This window comes from Pongo abelii, chromosome 4 (genome assembly GCF_028885655.2).
Source record: "Pongo abelii isolate AG06213 chromosome 4, NHGRI_mPonAbe1-v2.0_pri, whole genome shotgun sequence".
NCBI classification, from domain to species: Eukaryota; Metazoa; Chordata; class Mammalia; order Primates; family Hominidae; genus Pongo; species Pongo abelii.
This window is the reverse complement of record NC_071989.2, coordinates 79,702,878-79,722,827: the sequence shown is the minus strand read 5'-3', so window position 1 is coordinate 79,722,827 and position 19,950 is coordinate 79,702,878. Positions and strand designations below refer to the sequence as shown.

The following is a 19,950-nucleotide window of genomic DNA, read 5'->3' as shown; positions in this document are numbered from 1 at the left end:
CTTTTTTCTTCCATCCCTTCTATACATATTAATATATGTGTGTGTGTGCACACCACCACACACCAGGAAGCTAGGCTATGGCATGATGTATGCTCCCTAGTTTCCTAGATTTTGTGTGAACCGGCTATGAGAAGTTGCCTCATTAAGTGCCTTGGTTCTCTGCTAGGCTTCAACTTAGGTTAGGTATTCCTTCGTGCTGGTTTTATAATCTTGTGGGAGCCATTCCTCTAGCTTCTTGGCCCTTCAAATATAGACAAAACTTAGCTTTTTGAAAAATCATCAGAGCAAAGAAGATTCTATGAGTATTATTGGAGTTTCACTCTCAGGAAAAATTAAGCCAGATGCAGGGTCACCTGCCTGTAGTCCTCGCTACTTGGGAGGCTGAGGCAGGAGGACTGCTTGAGCCCAGGAGTTCAAGACCAGCCTAGACAGCATAGTGAGATTTAACCTCTAAAAAGAAAGAAAGAGGGAGAGAGGGAAGAAGGAAATTGCTGCAACATTACATAATTTTCTATCTTCTTAAAAGAGAATTTCCCAAGCTTGATTTAAGTATCTTTCACTACTCAGTGTAATCCTGAATAGTGACTTTTCCAGGAAAAAAAGATGCATTACAGTTTAAAGACTATATCTTAACAATATTTCTTGTTAACACTGAGCACACCATCCATATACAGGGACCTTAATATATGCATTTTGTGGTTTAAAATAATTTTGGCTTATCCTTTATTTAATTTCTGTCCCTATACAAATATTTTCAGTAAAATATTTTAGATTGAACAGAGAATTCAAAATATAGTGCAGTGATTTATTTTTGGCCTTTGTGGTGGAAGGATGTTAGAGGTGAAAGGGTTGTTAAAGATCTCTTCTCACCTTTTGTCTTATAATTTCTTTAATTTGAAATCCAGATGAGTTAAGTGTCTTACACAAGAAATTTTATTTTTCCTTTTTAAGCAGAGGGCTATTACTGCTGAAATATATTTGAATGTTTTATTTTCTTTATCATTACTTTTAGATGATTATATAATCCATTGACTAGTTTATAGATCAAACTGCCTTTGGAAGTCTTGTGATTAAACATGATAGATTGATCATATGTGCTTATCTCTATTTCCTACAGAAACTTCCACAGATATGACAGTAAAGGGTGGAAGAGGCAAAAATTGACAAAATAAGAGACTAGGAGAGGAGACAACAGCAAAGCTTGGAAGTTAGAATACAAAAGTAATGGAGTAAGCTACAACCTAAGCTGGCAGGAGAGGTAGTCCAGAAGCAAGGCAGTTGAACCATAGGACCCCAGAAAGCCTCGTAAATGAGAAGCAGCATGATTCCCAAAGTAGAAATGTGAATGGAGCTGAGACAGGAGGATCGACGGGAAGTCTTCATACAAGTTAGTGAAATACCCAACTCTAGCAGAAGAGTGGTCGTTTTCTTTCTGGAGAGAGTGAGCCAGAAGGACTCTGGACCTGGGTATTCAGGGCTTATTTTACCTCTCAGTGAGGAAATTGGATGAGCCCTCTCTAGGTACTCTGACTGTCCAAAGAGAAAAGACCTATGGGGATTTTGGCGGTCCCCCAACAAAATGGCACCACCAGGGTACCCTGGCAAAGACATGAGGTGAAAGATGAGAACATGTTGTTTTCATTTCTACATTCCTCTCATAATATGAATTTCCTGCTATGCCAAATGCAATTCCATTATTCAGAGTGACACATTTTCTATAAAGCAGGCCATCTGAATGCAAGCCACCTACTTCTGGTGCTCAACAACAACCAAAAGTGTGTTTCAAACGCTATAGGGAAAACCACCTGTGTTAGGTTCACTGTGGGCTCTTAGGCTAGGATTTTAATCCCCTTCAATTTCACTTTCCTACTTTGTAAAAAGGGGAAAATGTATATAAAGTACTTAGGATAATGCTTGGCACATGGTAAGTGCTCAGCACATTTTAGTTAATATTTATCATCATCATCCTCATTTTCAGTCACAGTTAAAGATTTTTCACAAACTGATCACGGCAAAAGAAGCCTTCCTTCAGTATGATTTTTCTTTAAAAGTTCTAAATGCTCAGAAAAAAAAAGCGAGTTCTTTAGTATGCTACATTTTTTATAAGTATTCATTCATTCACAGAAATATACTTATGATACAAGTATTGCTGATAAATTAGACTTTCCTGTGGTTGCATGGGAATATGAAAAACCCTTGAGATAATCAAATGCTGTGGTCACTATAGCAACAGCTCACCCTTGTCTTTCCTTTTTTGAGCCTGTCTTAAATCAGAATCCTAAAACAGAGTTATTATTGGTTATTTGTACCCATAATTTTTTTTCAACATGAGAAAAACCATTGTATATTTGTTTTTCATAGATATTCTCTTAGGTTAGTGGCCTTTGTTTTCATGTGACTGCTGTCAGCTGCTCTTTCCAAGTTGTCTGAAAGAGCTGATGGTTCCATTTAGGTTGGGAGCAGGAACAGGTGCTTTCAGCCTTAAACTCCTTTCAGGTTGCCAGTGGTGGGTACGTGATGGAAAAGGGGGTTCTTAGGAACAAAGCTGGGTCAGTGGCTTGCTGAGCAGCAAATGCTTTGCTTTAGTTGCTGTTTTCCTTTATTTCCCAGCCTTGGATGGGTGGCATGTTCTACACAAATAACTACTTTCTTCTTCTGAGCTCTTGCCCCAACCACAGATCCAAGCCATGAGCAGCACTTAGCAGCTTCTCTTTTGAGTAGTTCAGTTTATCCTCCATAGGCATCCACACTCCTTAGCTGTCTACCTCAACCAGAGGCTAGTGGGCACTGAGCTGACACAAAGTTCAAGGTATAAACCCCATTGTATTATAACAGTGCTTTGCCAAGCTTGTGGAAACCAGTATAATCCCCATTGTATTATAACAGTGCCTTGCCAAGCATGTGGAAAGCAGTCCAAGAGCAAAACATGATAGGTAAATTGACTCCTCTTTAGGTCATCCCCTTGCTTCTCTTTCCTAGAACTTTTTCTGTCGTAAATAAGATCAGAAACCCTGCCACCAGTCATCAGCCTGACTGGCAGACCTTTGCTCGTTGGCTTTGGGCCTCTGTGATTGTAAAAAGCCTCTCTGTTGTCCCCTTTCCTTCACCTTCCAGCTCCTCATTTGAGACTGTCTTGAGAGGAATGAGAGGGCGAAGGACTCTTTACCCTCTTACTGACCCTGTTCTTCCTACTGTATTCCATCCCCTCTGGCTAATGGCAGTCAGGTCTTTGCTGCACACAGGTACCCAGCGCTCTGCAAGTCACCTGCCGTGTGGATGCTAATAGTCGTAAGAGTTCATATTTAACTCAGTGGCCCTTAGAACGAGGCTGTTGCTGACTGCTCTGTCCAAGTTGTCTGAAAGCACCATGTGCCAGGCATTTTAATTTTACATGTTTTATCTCTTTAATCTTCATATCAATCTAGAGTTTTACCAGATAAACTGGATATAACTTTTACCAGTTAGAATTCTGAATCCATTTTAGAATCAGTTTCCTGAGGTTCTAACATAGGAGAAGTTCTGTCTGATGCTGATATCTTAACTACCTCTCTACTACCAAAGACAATTATACCACAAGCCTTAGCCTTAGAAAGGATGCACATAAGCAGTACCAGGCAGAATGTCATCAAGTGCTAAATCAAGTAGATTATAATAACAATAATAGGCTGGATGCGGTGGCTCATGCCTGTAATCCCAGCACTTTGGGAGGCCAAGGTGGGAGGATTGCTTGAGCCCAAGAGTTTGAGACCAGCCTGGGCAACATAATGAGACCTCCTCTCTACAAAAAAAAAATTAGCCAGGCGTGGTGGCACATCTGTGGTCCCAGCTACTGGGGAGGCTGAGGTGGGAGTATCCCTTGAGCCCAGGAGGTCAAGGCTGCAGTGAGCTATGATCTCGCCACTGCACTCCAGCCTGGGTGACAGAGTGAGACCTTGTCTTTAAAAATATATATTTTAATATTGCTTGTATGTGTGCATATTTTTACTGGGTTTGGTTCCAAAAAGAATTATAAGCTGGCAAAATGCCTAAATAGCTCCTATGTGATTTTCCTAATAACCCAGTGATTAAGGTATTATCATCTCTATTTTAAAAATGATAAAACTGATTCTTAGGTTAAATGACTCAGTGAGTCAGGGCTGGGTTCTAATCAAACACAGAGCAGCACTTTGTCAGAGATTTCCCTGGTGGCAGTGCAATTAGTTTTCACAGTGAAAGTGGCATCGAGTCCTCTCTCATGTCTGTGATAACAGTAATTTTGTCACTTCTGTCCCTACTCTTCTGCCCCTGGAGAAGCAGCATTACTGTGGTTTGGTTCAGTTCTCTATCAGACAGGCCCTTGAATGCAGAGTCAAAAAGTCATGCACCTTGAAAAACTCAACACAGAACATATCCCTAAGTAGTAAAAGTATAACATGAGAATGATGGACACCAACTTTCTTGTTCTAGGAAGTAAGAGAAGCAGGGTACAGCATTATCTCTAACATTTTTATTTCTTAAATATACCCGAGGAAACAAAAAAGACAGACTATTGGGAAGAAGAGAGAAAAGTTGGATTTATTTTCCTATTGAGAGCCAGTTTTTCAAAATTTATTATCAGGGTGTTATGAAATAATCAGTGTTATATACATAGGAAATTACCTATGATGCTTATAAATTAACCTTCTAAACTTGTTATCAATGCTCAAAAAATACTTGGAGTTTTTTTGTTATTTTTGTTTGTTTGTTTTTTGTTTTTGAGATGGAGTCTCGTTCTGTCACCCAGGCTGGAGTGCAGTGGCGTGATCTCAGCTTACCGCAAGCTCCGCCTCCCGGGTTCACTCCATTCTCCTGCCTCAGCCTCCCAAGTAGCTGGGACTACAGGCAGCCGCCACCACCACACCCAGCTGCCGCCACCACACCCAGCTAATTTCTTTGTATTGTTTTAGTAGAGACGGGGTTTCACCGTGTTAGCCAGGATGGTCTCTGTCTCCTGACCTCGTGATCCACCCACCTCGGCCTCCCAAAGTGCTGGGATTACAGGCGTGAGCCACTGCGCCCAGCCTGTTTTTGCTTTTTTGAGATGGCCTCTTGCTCTGTCACCCAGGCTGGAGTGCAGTGGCACCATCTCGGCTCACTGCAACCTCTGCCTCCCGGGTTCAAGTGATTCTCCTGCCTCAGCCTCCCAAGTAGCTGGGATTACAGGCATGCGCTGCTGCGCCAGGCTAATTTTTGTATTTTTTAGTAGAGATGGGGTTTCACCATTTTGGCCAGGCTGGTCTTGAACTCCTGACCTCAAGTGACCTGCGTGCCTCGGCCTCCCACAGTGCCGGGATTACAGGCGTGAGCCACCACACAGGGCTGAAAATACTTGTTTTTGATCATCCCAATCTAACCTCATTGAAGGCAAGGAGATGTCTATTCATCTTTGTCTCTTAGTGCCCAGCATAATATCCTGATTCATAGTAGGTTGATAAATGATCAAATGCAGAAGAGAGGAGCTTTGACCTCATCAAATGCTCCATTCTGTTGTAATAAGTAATTACTTATAGGTATAGAAGTAGAACTATTCTCTCTGCAGTTTAACATTCAGTTTTGCCTTATCCGTGCTTAAAAAATCCCAACTTCCTTACTTTTTTGCCTAAGATTATTGAAGGAAAAAAAGTATCTGTTCACTAAAGGCTGCATTCATTGTAGCAGCCATGTATACATGGACAGCCTACTTTTTTGCTACCACACTTGAAATTCTGCTTAATGTGCACTCATAAAGGACAAGCTTGCACCCCTTCGAACTCAGTGTAATTGTTTAGTATATGAGCTTGTGGTGTTTAAGAAACTAGGGAGACAGAGGTATTTTCATAGCTTGTTATCCTCTTCTCTCCCACAAAGTGCAGCCATGATCTGACACATGATCAACGGGCCGAGCCCTTTTTAGGATGCAGAAGATGCTCCCTGTGTCTGTGGATCACAATGGCGAACAATAGCAACTTCTGCAATGATATTTTGCCTCCCTGGTGTTCAAACTTCTTCAGTTAAGCCTGTCTGGAATCTATTTAACTATTATACATCAAAGCTTTTTTTTTTTTTTTTTTTTTTAATGAAAATTGTGGGGGTGGAACCAGAGAGGAAAACCTATATCTTTGCCAAGGAGCTCTCTCTCCTTCCCCTATGACTCATACTTAGGAAAGCTGAGGGACTTTGGAAAGCTGCCTGAGTCACATTGAGGCAGGTCTCCTGGCACTTTCAGACACTTTTTAAATTTTCTCAGGCAATAAAAGATGTTTTTCAAATTGTTCATTCCCTCTTTCTGGGCCAGCCTAAAAGCTTTTGTTTAGCTAAAGTATGGCTTTTTTATGCAAGATTTGCCAGCCAGCACAGATGAACCCGGAACTTTGTATTTGGTTTATTACTAAAGAAACAGCTCTTTCATATTCAGAATTGTAACTGTTCCTCCTTATGATTGTCATCCTATTAAAAGGAATTGCCTCTGGTACTTAACCTTCCTATGACGTGAAGTTTGCATTTGGTCATTGTTAAGAATTTTCTTAGCATATTTTGTTTGTACAATTTCAAATATTCAGTTTTTAAAAATTTGGTTTTTGGTATGAGAGACTAGCTTGAGCTAAATAGAGGAGCTGCCTATTAAACGTATTATAGTCATACTGATTTTTACTATTTGGCAGCAGAAGAAAGAAAGGTCACCTTAATTTTTCTGTCTTTACATGTAAACAACTAAGGGTTTTTGTTTGTTTGGTGAGTGGTAAAGTAAACCTTTCTAAAAACCAATTGGACTCACAAATATAAATCTCAATTTTTAAATATCTTTCCTTTTTAAAGTACAAATAGTCATTATGTTCCAAAAACTGTCAAGTAATTTCTGAATATCTCTATGCCCACCCCACCCTACTCCCCTTTTTCTAGAGTTCAACCGTTTCTGCTGCAGGAATTGCCAGATAACAGAGGCTTGATAAAGTAACAGTATATAAAACAATAATTTATATTATGTAGGAAAATTACTTTGGATGACTCTCTTAGATATAAGTTGAATTGCACTGAAATATTTGAGTAGAAAATAAAATGCTTTACTAATGGAGTGATCAATTGCTGAAAATTTTATTTTCTATAAAACTTGATCTTCAGTTGTAATGTACTTTAGGGACCTTAAATTTAACTTTAGCTGATTTTATCATTTCACCTTGAAATTTTAGATGCCAACTTGCAGGGCCCACCATTCCCATAATAATAATCTCTGTTGCCTGCCCAAAGTGGGTACCCCATATGGTGGGTAAATGGAGGCTAGTGGAATAAAGTAAAATCAGCTGTGGACTGAATGGTTGCTCATTTATCTTTGAGTCTTTATTCACTTGTTTGTATCATTGCCATTTTTCTGGTTTAATAGAAACTTGTATATGACTGATGTTTTAATGAGTAGATATAGGCTTATTGTCTTTTAGAGTCATTAAACTTAAGTGCTGGAAGGAGTTCCGGGAGTCTGGTCTAGTCCAGAGTTCAAGTGTATTTTGTTTGGCCCATAAGCTGTGTTTTTATAAACAGTATAATGAAATCACTTTGCTTGATCGTAATACAAGCAGCTTTGTACCTATTGTCTTACATGATTCATGCATTTATATTAACTGACTGGCTCCTATAGACATTTGAGTTTGTGATCCAGATAACCGTACCTCTTCATTTTACAGTTGCAGGAACTGAAACCCTGAAGGATCAAGTGACTCTCCAAAGTTAAACAGCTAGTTCAGGGCAATTCCAGAACTGTTTTACACTGAGTTTATTTTTCTGTTGATTCTGCTCCTAAATTTAGAGGAGATGTTTATTTTTCACTGTTAGAGACCTTTGTGAAACCACAAAAATGTTTTTTAAAGATGTCCTACAAATAAAAGAAGTTAAGAGGCAATGGTGGAATAATGAGAGTGAGGGGTCTAATTTAGGTCCTATTGCTAACTGTCTGGGGTAAATCGTTTTATCTCACTATATAAATCAAGATTCCTCGTCTATAAAGTAAAGGAATTAGATAGACTACATAATTTTACGTCACCTAGAACAGGGCTAGTAAATTCTTAATAAATAGTCCAGTATACAATAGATAATTGAAAGTCCCTACCAGCACTAAATTAAAGATTCTCTAATTCAGTATTAACTTTCTTTTCTCTCCCCTATCCCCAGTTTACTTGGCCTAGGTTGCTTTCAAAGCCTCTTCCAGGGTTGAAAGGAGTCTGTTTTTTTATTGAGTTCCTGTTAGGGAAATTCTTTGAACCCATGTACTCTGGCTTCTGTCCTCAACTTAATGGCTTCACTCTCCTAGCAGCTTGTCTGTTCCCTCAACTTGCATTAAAGAATCCATGTATCATCCTTGATGTATTGTGAGAAGGAACAGTAGGGGAAATAAGTGAGGACTAGGTGGCTTTCCACAATGACCACATACTACTCCACTTCCTCTGCCATCTTTCATCTCCTCCTGCCTTGTACAAAAAAGGCAGCATTTCTTCTTGGCTTCAACTTTATTTTAGCCAGGATGATACTTCACAGCCAGAAGTGAATTACTGTTTCAAATATAAATAATACTCATGAATTTCAGCATGCATGATGGGTATTTATACAGTCTTAGCAGGCCTAGTCACTGTTGCCAAATTATCAGGCACCTACTTGAGTCCTTATTCACTTGTTTGTAGGACGCAAAATGATAGATAACTTGTCCCCTGCCTTTTAAGAGCTTAAAAGCTTAATAGAGGAGTCAGTAGAGTTACAGAAATAGAAACTAGCTATGAATTGGATTGTATCACTGGAAATATGTCCAACCTTCCTTTTGCTACAAACAAAGAATGCCTAGGGATTCAACTTTTTCACGTGTTAGAGAATCAGAATGTTTAAAATACTGAGATGCTTTTCTTCTTTAATAAAAATCTAATTCTTAAGAAATCCTGATTAGTACTGAGCTTGTCTTCCCTCAGAAATACCCCTAAAGAAATCCGTAATCTCACATACAAACACATATAAGTCTGCTCAACACTGGCTTAATTCTTTTCTGCTTTTACCCTGGTGTGCTTCATCTCCTGGGCCAGGCTCTTTGCCTGCTCATTTCTTTTGTGGCAGACTTAATCCTGACAACTTCACTAAGCCTAGCATACTCCAGAAATTCTGGTTTTTATTTCTATTCTATTCCTTTGTTTTCCTCCTTTTTTTTTCTTTCTCACCTTTCATTTTCCCAGAATTATTCAAAACCAGTGTTTAATTAATATATGTGATTTTCCTATCTTAGTCATTGTATTATTTATGATTTTGCAGAAATTTTATCTGCAGTTCCTAGCCAAAGCTTTAGGAGACATCAGGAAATGTTTACATGTATTTAAAACTGGCTCATTTATTGCTCATAAATTTCCTACTCAAAAACCAAAATATTTCTCTTATCTCTGTCCAAACCAAGCCAGTTTCCACACCTTTATATGCTTTTATAAAGAGGACTGGTTCTGGGATCCAGTTTTTCTCAACTTCCTGCTGTTCCTAGGTAAAGGCCCTCTGTAGCCTAACCTTGGCCTTCAGCAACTGCCTCTCAGTCATGAAGCTGACCTGTGAGCCAGTGTGTGTATAGCTTTAGAGAGGCTGGAGAAGTTTTACCAGCTGCTTCTGGGTGCAGTTTCACTGATAGGTCAGGTGGTGGCCACAAAGCCATTTTCTGCTTTTAGGACCATCTCCAGATGGGCACCTCAGTGATCACTGTAAATACTTGTTTCTTCTCCCGTTCTCCCCACAAGTAATGCTCCCTGGTTATCTACACACATTGCTCTTTGGAGGCTGATAAAATAGTGTTCCAGGCTTTAGACAAAGAACACAACTGGCTTCATTCTGACTGCCTCCCTTATGTACCATGAAAGTAAGAGAGAGAGAGAGAGAGAGCAGCAGAGCTTACAGTCTGTCTATAGGTATTTTTTCTGTATCAGAAAGGGAGAGATGTCATCTTTAAGATAGGAGTTAGGGCTAGGCATGATGGGAGGCCAAGGCAGGAAGATCACTTGAGGCCAGCTGTTTGAGATTAGCCTGGTCAACATAGCAACACTCCCGTCTCAAAAAAAAAAAAAAAAATTGGAATGAAAGGAAATTAGTTGATCAGTGGGTAAAGAATATAGATCACCATGCCTGAGCAAAAGGTAGCTACTCAGTAAATACTTAAATGAAGCAGAAATATGTCTCCTAGACTGAGAGTTAGATCTGGCAAAACAGCAGGCAGATCAGAGAGCAGGGAGAAAGAATAATGTGGTGACATGTGTCCTACTTTTGATTGCTTTCTGTTTCATGAGAGGATGTGGATAATAAGAATAACTCTTCTGGAGTAGTTTCTAGTATGTCATATTTATACCAGTGTGTTTCCAGGTGAAATGCTAAGGGCCTCTTTTTTAAGCCCTTGGTCTGACAAATTCAGACTTTGATATCTAACAAGTCCCTCTGTTATCTATCTTCATTTCAGAAAATGTGTTGTTATGCTGCATTTATTTAGCACTCCACATTTGCACAATTCTGTGCCCCTGTTATTCTCTACGAAAAATCTGCTTACTCATCAGCCTTTTTAGACTAGCAGGCAGGGGGTCCAGAAGGCCTAATGACTATATGTAGGGCTCAGAAAAAATAACTGCTCACAAGCTGAGTTTTAATTTTTTCCAATTCTTCTGGGAAATTGACAGAATATACATTATAAACCAACCAGTAGATATTGTGGTGGTTTTATTACCTTATTTGCTTTTCCTCTTATAAAATTAATAACTCTAGATATGGAAAGGGACCCAAGGAGGTTTACCTGTATAAAATTTGCTTAAATTGACCAGCAAACCCTGGAGAGGTTGACTACAAAGGGGGCTTATCTCGATTGTGGTCATGATTATGCAAGTGGATGCATTTGTCAAAATTCATAGAACTATAAACTGAATGTATGAATTTTTTTGTTTGTACATTGTATCTGTAAACTTGACTTTAATTTTTTAAAAATTGGAACTTTTAAAGAAAGACATTCGTATCTGCATTGTGAAGGTAGATAGTGAATTCGTTGGAAATATTCAAGCCCAAACTGGTTGACTTTTGTTGGCAGGGTGGGAGAGGTGTTTTGGAGGGGACTCTTGCACTTGGTGCTTTTATTTTGTGCAGGCTAAGTGTGTGTATGTGGAAAGTTAAAATTACCTTAAATTCTTTGAGTAAGAATCTGAGATCCCAAGCAGGAAATTTTAACGTATAATACTGATGTTTTTATTATCGATTTCTGTATTAAACCCTGCCATCTTTTTTTTAAGTACTTGACAAAAAGATAATAGTCATTAGAAAATTATCTCATCAAAATTTGATTTTATTTGTGGTAGTTGGGGGCAACTAATAATTGCTAGTTTTGAAATTAACAATTCTGAAAGCAGAATTTCCAGCAGGATGAAAAAGAAAATAATGAGAAAGTGAGCAGCAGTGATTGAATCAGATTCTGATTTAAATAGTCACATGACACTCTTGGTCTTTGGTTCTAATTCAAGGAAGCGCTCATTCCTTTTGATAGTTGCTAACTTTCCTTCATTGATAAGATCCTCAGTCCACACTGCAGGCTTTGAAGCCAGCCATATTTTCTTCTTGGCTTTCTTTCTTTCCTCCCTTTACCCTGACCCCGTCTCCCATCTCTATGTCTCCCCAGCTCCGTGGCTGAGGTTCCCATCTGTAAAGCCTGTTGCCACAGGATACAGAATTCACTGGGGCGGAGGGAAAGTTGCATGTGTGTGTTTAGGGCTGGTGGCTCTCGGAATCGGATAAACATTGTGGAAAGCTTGCTCAGTCATGTGGAAGAACCAGTGTGTTATAGCTAAATGGTGGAGCTGTGAGCTGCTGGGCTCCAGGCTCTGGCATCTGTGCGTTGGGCCTGCCCAGCCTGGAGCATTTTTATTTGTGAGACGAAAAGAGCTGATGAGCATTGCCACTTTAGCCATTCAACAATAACAAAACCTTTATTTCAACCCCATGGAAGAAAGGCTGTATTTTACTCTTTTTTTTTTGCCTATTTTTGGTGTGTATGTGTGCTATGAGTGCCGTGTGTGTGTGTGTGTGTGTGTGTGTGTGTGTGTGTGTGTGTGTGTGTGTGTGTGTGTGTGTGTGTGTGTGTGTGTGTGTGTGTGTGTGTGTGTGTGTGTGTGTGTGTGTGTGTGTGTGTGTGTGTGTGTGTGTGTGTACGGGGTCTCGCTGTGTTGCCTAGACTGGTCTCAAACTCCTGGCCTCAAGACATCCTTCTACTTTACCCACCAAAAGTGCTGGGATTACAGGCATGAGCTACTGTGCCTAGGCCACTTTTTTTTTTTGTAATTAAATGACGAAATTGGTCAAACAGGAAATCCCATGCGACTTTTACACACTAAATAGAGTACCTCTTGTATAATCACAGTCAATCTCTGGTGTTTTTTTTTTCACTCTTGATCTCCTTTATATAAACTCTCTTCCCTTCTAAGAAATCTCTGTGATATCCAAGACTTTCACTCCCATGTCAGTTTGGCAGCCTGTGATTCTGCTCTCCTTCTTTCCTGGTAACATCAGTCTTGAATGAGCAGCAGTGCAGGCAGATGCCCTTAAGAGTTCTGAGTATGGCCTGAGTTTTGAGAAGAGGAAGCTTCTCAGTTCCTGCTATTTTATTGGCCATGGTTTGGCTTCCTAGGCGAGCTCTGTCTTCACCTGAATATCCGACTCAACACTGGGGACAGAGATCTCTTTAGCTGTGGGATACCAACTTTTAGAACTAGAGCTAGAACTTGAGAGTACACTTTGTCACTCTTTCTTATGCTCCTCCAAGAAATACACATTTCCTTAGAATTGTTGTAGGTGTAATCACATTTTATAAGCTGAAATCTCAGAGTACCTTTAGCCTTCATGAGCACAACCTTGTTGGGGATATTTGGGTTGTATTGTTTCTCTTTTCTACACTCACATGTTTGCCTATCTTGACAGCCTGCTGACCTAGGCAATAATAAAGCTTCTGTCGAGGTGAGCAAACAGCTGATGGCATAGGCGCACAGAGGGGACTCCTACAGTGGCTGTCTGTAATCTGCCAGGCTGGTGGTCAGAGCAGGCGAGAACAAAAGCCAGTCTGTTTGCAGGCAAATTGGAAAATCAATGTGTTAGTTCTATTCTTTTCTCTTTGCCTTTCTTCTGACAGAAAGGGAGAATGCTCATCCAGCAGTCCACAGAATCATTCCAGGCAAGTGCCCATTCCAGAGACTCACTCACCTGACATATTACTACTGGAAGTTGAAAAGTCCCCACATTTATTTGTCTGAACTGCTTAAAAAGTCACCAACAGGAATTCTTCTCAAACTTGCCATCCAAAATTGAACCCCGCTGGCCCAGTGTTTTGACTTGTTTATATTCCAGATAGCCACTCACGTAAGTTTTATCTTTTTAATGCTGATGGGGGCCAAGAAAGGAGTTCATTTGCTGCCTGGCTGGGAAATTCAGGAATTGCATTTTGGGCAGCATATTTTATAGTATGTGTAAGTATTTCACTGCTTTTCCTCAGTTTATTTTTTGTGAGAGTTCATTGAAAATGTCCAAGGCTGGGCACAGTGGCTTATGCCTATAATCCCAGCTCTTTAGGAAGCCGAGGTGGGAGGATCACTTGAGGCCAGGAGTTTGAGACCAGCCTGAACAACATAGCAAGACCCTGTCTCTACAGAAATAAAGAAGGAGGTAAAGGCAGGAGGATCACTTGAGTCCAAGAGTTCAAGGCTGCAGTGAGCTGTGATCTTGCAGTTGCACTCCAGCCTGGGTGACAGAATGAGACTTTGTCTCTCAAAATGTATATACAATAAAAAAGAAAGAAAATGCCCTAGACGTAATTGAGTCTAAGATGGTTAGGGCTTAGAGAGCAGAGCTCATACCAAGTAGCCTTGTCCCAGGATAGGAGAGGGAGTAGACTTATTAAAGATTTCTCTGAGCGTCTTGACAAATATCTCAAAGGGCTGCTGTGCAGAGATGATTATATTCGATGTGCGAAGTCTTGAGTAACTTTCCCTTTAGGCTTCTAAGAGAGAAAGTCTGTGAAGGAAGGGCTTTTGAGAAGAAAAGACTTTCTTGCTCTTCCTTGTGTTGAAGTTAGCCTTAGAAGCTTAGCAAATGGCTTTAAATATGTTTTAATTTGAGCTTTGAAGGTCTGAAACTAGGCTCTCATTATCAGTCTGTTATTTTTTCAAAGCCTAAAAGTGGTCTGCTGATCATGAATAAGATAAAGGTGTTTGGTTGGATATGGTCATGGTGTTCTTATTGTAAAGTTCATCATCAAAAAAAAGTTACAACTTCAGTGGTCATTGGAGACATCCTGAGCTAGAACCTTAGATTTAAAATGAGGGATTAGGTTTAAAATAATCTTAGTGAGGGTAGTAATTGGCATTTGATATATTTTTTTCCCAAAGTCATTACCAAAAAAAGTTATATTTTGTTTTGTTTCTTTTTAAAGGAAAAATTGACTAAACCCAACAACTGCTACTACCAAAAACCCTTTAGCCTCTAGCAATCCCTTTTGTCTTTAGCACTTATCATGCTCCACCTCGTATTATTATTAAATTATGTGTGCATCTTTTTTGTAATGAGACTCTAAATGCCCCGAAAAGGAAATTTACATATCTTCACATATACCATAGACATTAACAAAATGATCGGGACATAACAGCATTTAATACCAGTGTTGATTAAAGCTCTTTTTTTAATTAGCTGAAAAACCTATGGGCCAAAAATTGTGTCAGTACAGGAATCAGTGTTGAGCAAGTCAGTCGCTGTCTCTGCTGACACAGGAACTTACAGGCTGATGAGGAAGCGTCACCATCGTTGAAGCAGTACACCTGATACTTCACTTGACTTTTTTCTTTAAAAAATAAAACTCATTTTTAATTGGTCATTTCATGTTAAATCTCAGATTGTTCAGAGAAACAAGAATCAAGTAGCTAAACTATTGATTTGAAAATGTTGCCTGGGCAACACAGCAAGATCCTGTTTCTACAAAAAATAAGCTGAGCATAGTGGCATGCACCTATACTCCCAGCTACTCAGGAGGCTTAGGAGGAAGGATCGCTTGGGCCTAGGAGTTAGTTTGAGGTTATAGTGAGCTAGGATTGCACCACTGCACTCCATCCTGGGCAACAGTGAGACCCTGTCTCAAAAAATAAAAATAAAAAAATAAAAACAAATATGAGGGAAAACATGGAATACTAAAGGTGTATTTTGTTTCATTTCTGTGCAGAAGATGTTATAAGATTGAATATCTAGGTCCCCTATACTATGCCTTTCTCTGGCCACGTCACTCTTATTCTAAACCTAATTTGACATATTTCTCTATTTCTGATTTTAAAGGGGCTAATTTGTAGAGAAAAATAGAGTGAGAGAGACATTTTCTAGCAAAATCTAAAATATTGAAGAGAATCAGGCTGCCTAGAAGACCCTAAATCCATAAAACATCTTTGGATCTTATTTTTGCCAAATCTCTCACCAGAGCACTAATAGATATCCTAAATTAAATACTATGTCTCACTTCCTCTCCTTTTCTTAACTATTACTTTGGCAGAGAACCTGTTCAGAGGAAACTGTGCTAATAGCAGATGGCAGGAAATAGCAGGAGGCAGACTGAATAATCAGCCTCTAAAAGCCACTAGTATTCATCTGTACCCTTGACTCTCAAATATGGCATGGAATCCTTTAGCACTAGGTTTTTGTCTCACCTTTTTCTTTTTAAGAAAAAGAGTTTGATTTTTGTGGGGCCCAGCGATTGACCTGCTTCCTGAATGATTAAGGAAAACATGGGGATTTCAGCTAACATGATATAGTGTAGTATATGAGGGTCCATCCTAATCAAAGTAGATAAATAAAAAGAGGGACTACAGAGCCCTTTCTACCCCCATCTCACAGCCCAATCTCCAGTCAGTCTTTTGTCATGAACCCCAGGAACTAGGAGTAGCAACTTCCATCCCAGGTGTTAGCAATGTGCATGAACTAAGGCAAAAGCAGCATTTGGAATTCCTTTCCAAGCACTGTTCCTTTGTAGGTATACTATTACTGTATATAACTCATCCTGGGCTGCTTCAGACTTTTAAGACCCTGTAGGGAGCTATAGGAAGTAAGGGATAAACTGACGAGCTACAATGGAACTGTGAAGAAGGCAGTGTGGGATTGTGAATCTTGGAGGACATGAATGTTAAATTTTACTCAACTTTTATTTCTTTTCCTCTGTTTTCCTTCGACTCAGTGAAGAGTGTCCCAGTCTCTCCTAAGAGCCACAGGAAATATCACTGTTACTCAAAGCTGATTCTCTTCTACAGAGTTGCTGTGCTATCCTATTTTTCATTTTCTTCATTTGTTTTAAACTTCCAAAGTTTCAGCTTAAGCTTCACGTCTCTTCTAATGAAGTATCTGTTTACATAATGCCATGATTAGTAGAGTATTTTCCCCAAATCATTTTTCATAAATCTATTAAAATGAGATGTCGAAGTAAGGGGTATAAGGAATACAATTTTTGTAAAATTTTTTGTGTTATTAGTTTGCCTTCTCTTTACCATTTCAGACTTTGTGGTTAATAAGTTTCATTCTCGAGTTTTTATCAACTGTTGACTTTTATGAATTTCTGTCACATTGCACTCTGTAAGTATCTAAGAGAAGGACCTATCGATGGAAGATGTGTTTTAACATATAAGAGTTAACACCAGTTTTCTCTCTTCTTGTGCTTATTTAGATTTCGACACAGCCCCAACTGCTGGTACCTGAGAAACTGGACTATCCACACCTGGATTAGGCAGTGTCTAAAATATGATGCACAAGACAAAGCCTTATATACCCTTGTAAATAAGGTGAGTGGTTCCGTGGATCTGCAGCCTGTTTTCCTGAGTTTAGGTGATATGGTGTTTGTACCTATTGTAGTACAGCAAAGAATAACACCAGAAATAACTTTAAAAAATTATTTGGCCTCAAATATTCTTATTAACAGAATGGAGCTGGGTATAAGTTCATTAATAAATTTAAAAAAAAAAAAAATCCTGTAGCTGCTCCTTTTCCAAATATAGTGACTCAGAAAAGGACAGGTAAAAGCAAAAGGAAGAACTCTGCAGTGGTGGTCATTTCATTCTTGGTTGCTAAGCCTTAGATTTCTTGCCTGTTTCCTTCTGGTGAAGTATAGGGGAAAAACATGACCATGTTTGCTCCTATGTCTTTTGAGTTCCCTGACTCCTCCCATCAAGCCTGAGAGCCCTCTAGGATTGGGATCTTTCTGACTGTTACACCACCCAAGAGTTGAGTCTTACTTACATTCCACTGTATGCAGTAAATACAAAATGAACAGAGGTTTAGAATGTTATTATTGTGAGTCTGAAGCTAAACACTAGTTTGAACTATAAAGATATTTTAAGTCTTTTTATGAAAAGGTATTACGTCTATAATGTCACTGGACCCTGAAAGTTAGCACTGAAAAGGAATACTGATTTTGTTTTTGAGTCCCCTTCTGTGCAGAATGTTTTATTTCCATGACTTGGGCCCAGTTCAACTTAATATATATTATATACAGTTTGTTTGTGAGACATTGGATTGGTTATTGATAGTGGATACAAAAATGAGCAATATTCTGTCCTTGCCCTTGGGAAGTTTACAATTTAATAAGGCAGATAAGCAGGATTACTTATAAATCTAATATTAGGCAAATGTAGGTGCCACACAAGAATATTTGTAAAGGCCAGGCACCGTGGCTCATGCCTGTAATCCTAGCACTTTGAGATGCCAAGACAGGAGAATCACATGAGCCCAGGAGTTCGAGACCTATAGTTCCAGCTACTCTAGAGGCTCAAGTAGGAGGATCACCTGAGCCTAGGAGGTGGAGAATGCACTGAGCTGTGATGATGCCACTGCACTACAGCCTAGGCAACAGAATGAGACCTTGTCTCAAAAAAAAAAAGGAAAAAAGAAAAGAAAAACAGTAAAAACAACTTGGAGAATTAAGATGAGGGAATCTGATTGGAAGGAAATAATTAAAAGAGACATGAGGTACCATTTAAGATGGTCACCAAAAGATGCATGCTTGCACATGGAGGTGGGCTGGCAGAAACAGTATTACCAGAGATATATCTGGGTGAAAACAAAGACTCAGTCTGAACAGTAATACATTGCCTTTTTCCCGGGGTATAAGGTATGTTAAGGGAGGAACCAGGTAAGGAAGCGAGTAAAAGATTGAGCTAGGTACCTGGATAAGTCCAATCAAGATGACAGCCTTGAATCTCAAGAGGAGGAAATGGAAGGCCCAGAGGAAGGAATGGATTAAATCTTGTTTTCTTCAGTTCAGAGTGTAATGTCACAGATTACACTCAAAGATTCCTATGATAACAAAACTAGGAGGGTCTAGAATTTTCGCTGCTTCTTGAGTCTTTTAGTGGAAAGGACATCAAACTAGAAATCAGAAGATCCAGGCTGTAGCCCCACAGGCTCCACTGGTTGCTGGTAACTTTAGGCAAATAACTATTCTTCTAGCTCTTAGTTTTTTCAACTCTAAGTCAAGTGGGTTGTAGTAAATCAGTGATTTCTAACTCTGGCTGCCCATTAGGGTCACCCAAGAAGCTTTTTAAAAATTGTAGATGTTTGCCTCTACTCCTGAAATTCTAGTTTAATTGGATCTGTCTGGGGCCCAGGCATTGGAATTTTAAAAAATGTTTTAATAAGTTTAAATTTTTCTGTCAGTTTTGGGTTCACTGTATAGGGGAGAAAACATAATTTAGTTTCTTTCCCTTTTAGGTTCTTAGTTGAGACACTCTGCTGAAAACAAAAGTCAGATTAACAAAAGAAAAACAAGTAGAAGTTTATTAACACATGCTGTACTCATCACACAGGAAAGGCCTCAGTTCAAAAGCATTTCTATCTCAAGGCAGTGGCTTATGGCCTTGCTGAATAGTATTTCAACCAGGGACCATAAATCCTATACAGTGACAAGACAAAGGAAGGAAAAGTTCCAGTCTTTAAAAGGTGGGAAAATGTGGGAAGATAGTAAAATCTGTTCTCAGATTCCTCTGGTGCCTGCTGATGCCTTCTGTGGGCTCAGAAGCAAGTGCTGTTCTAGGAAGGAAGGATTTATGTGCTGCCATCAGGCAATTGGAGGCTATGGCAGAGTCTTCCCCTGCATTTTCAGTGTCTTTAACTTAACATCCTCAATTATTTTGGGGAGAAATATTTTTGTTTCCTTCAACAGCAAAACTGAGTGGAAAGTACATAGATTTTCTATGTACTCCCTGCCCCAACACATGCATAGCCTTCCTCATAATCAACATCCTGCCCCAGCGTGGTACATTTATTACAATTGATGAACTTATGTTGACAAACCTTTGTCACCCAAAGGTCCTAGTTTACATTAGGGTTCACTCTTGATGTTGTACATCCTATGGGTTTGGACAAATGTATAATGACATGTATCCACCATTGTAGTATCATCCCTCATCCCTGCCTATTCATCCCTCATTGGGTTTGCTTATTTGTTTGTTTGTTTGTTTGTTTGTTTGTTTGTTTGTTTGTTTGTTTTTTAAAGCTCTCAGTTGATTCTCATTTACAGCCTGGGTTGAGAATCACTGACCAGTTAATTTCTAAAATCCCTTTCAGCTTGAATGATTTGTCATCCTAAAATATTTTGGTTCTTAGCCTGCCCTAGGGATTAATACTGATTTGGATGACTGCTTTGAGAAATATAGACACTGGCCATGAGCTACAACCTTTAAAACAGTGGTTTTTAGACATTTTTCCATTTCGGCACACCTGAGGCTACTATATATAACTCCTGGAAACAGTGAGTCAGCTCAGTGGTGATTCACAGTTGGGGGTTAGGACTGCATCAAAATCTCTCAAGGGGATATGGATATAGTTTGGAAAAATTCCTCAGCTGTTTCTACTGGTTGCAAGAGGGAAGAATGGAGCCCTGTGGGGAATGGTAGTTAACATTACTGAAGA

General features: G+C 39.4%; 1 protein-coding gene across 2 annotated transcripts in view; it reads left to right on the top strand.

Moving 5' to 3' along the window:
* MRPS27 (mitochondrial ribosomal protein S27) overlaps positions 1-19,950 on the top strand; it is a 100,665-nt gene that overhangs the window by 65,281 nt on the left and 15,434 nt on the right. For both annotated transcript variants that reach the window (NM_001134110.1, XM_054555212.2), the window contains 1 exon segment: positions 16,712-16,826. In NM_001134110.1, coding sequence (NP_001127582.1) covers positions 16,712-16,826 — 115 coding nt within the window.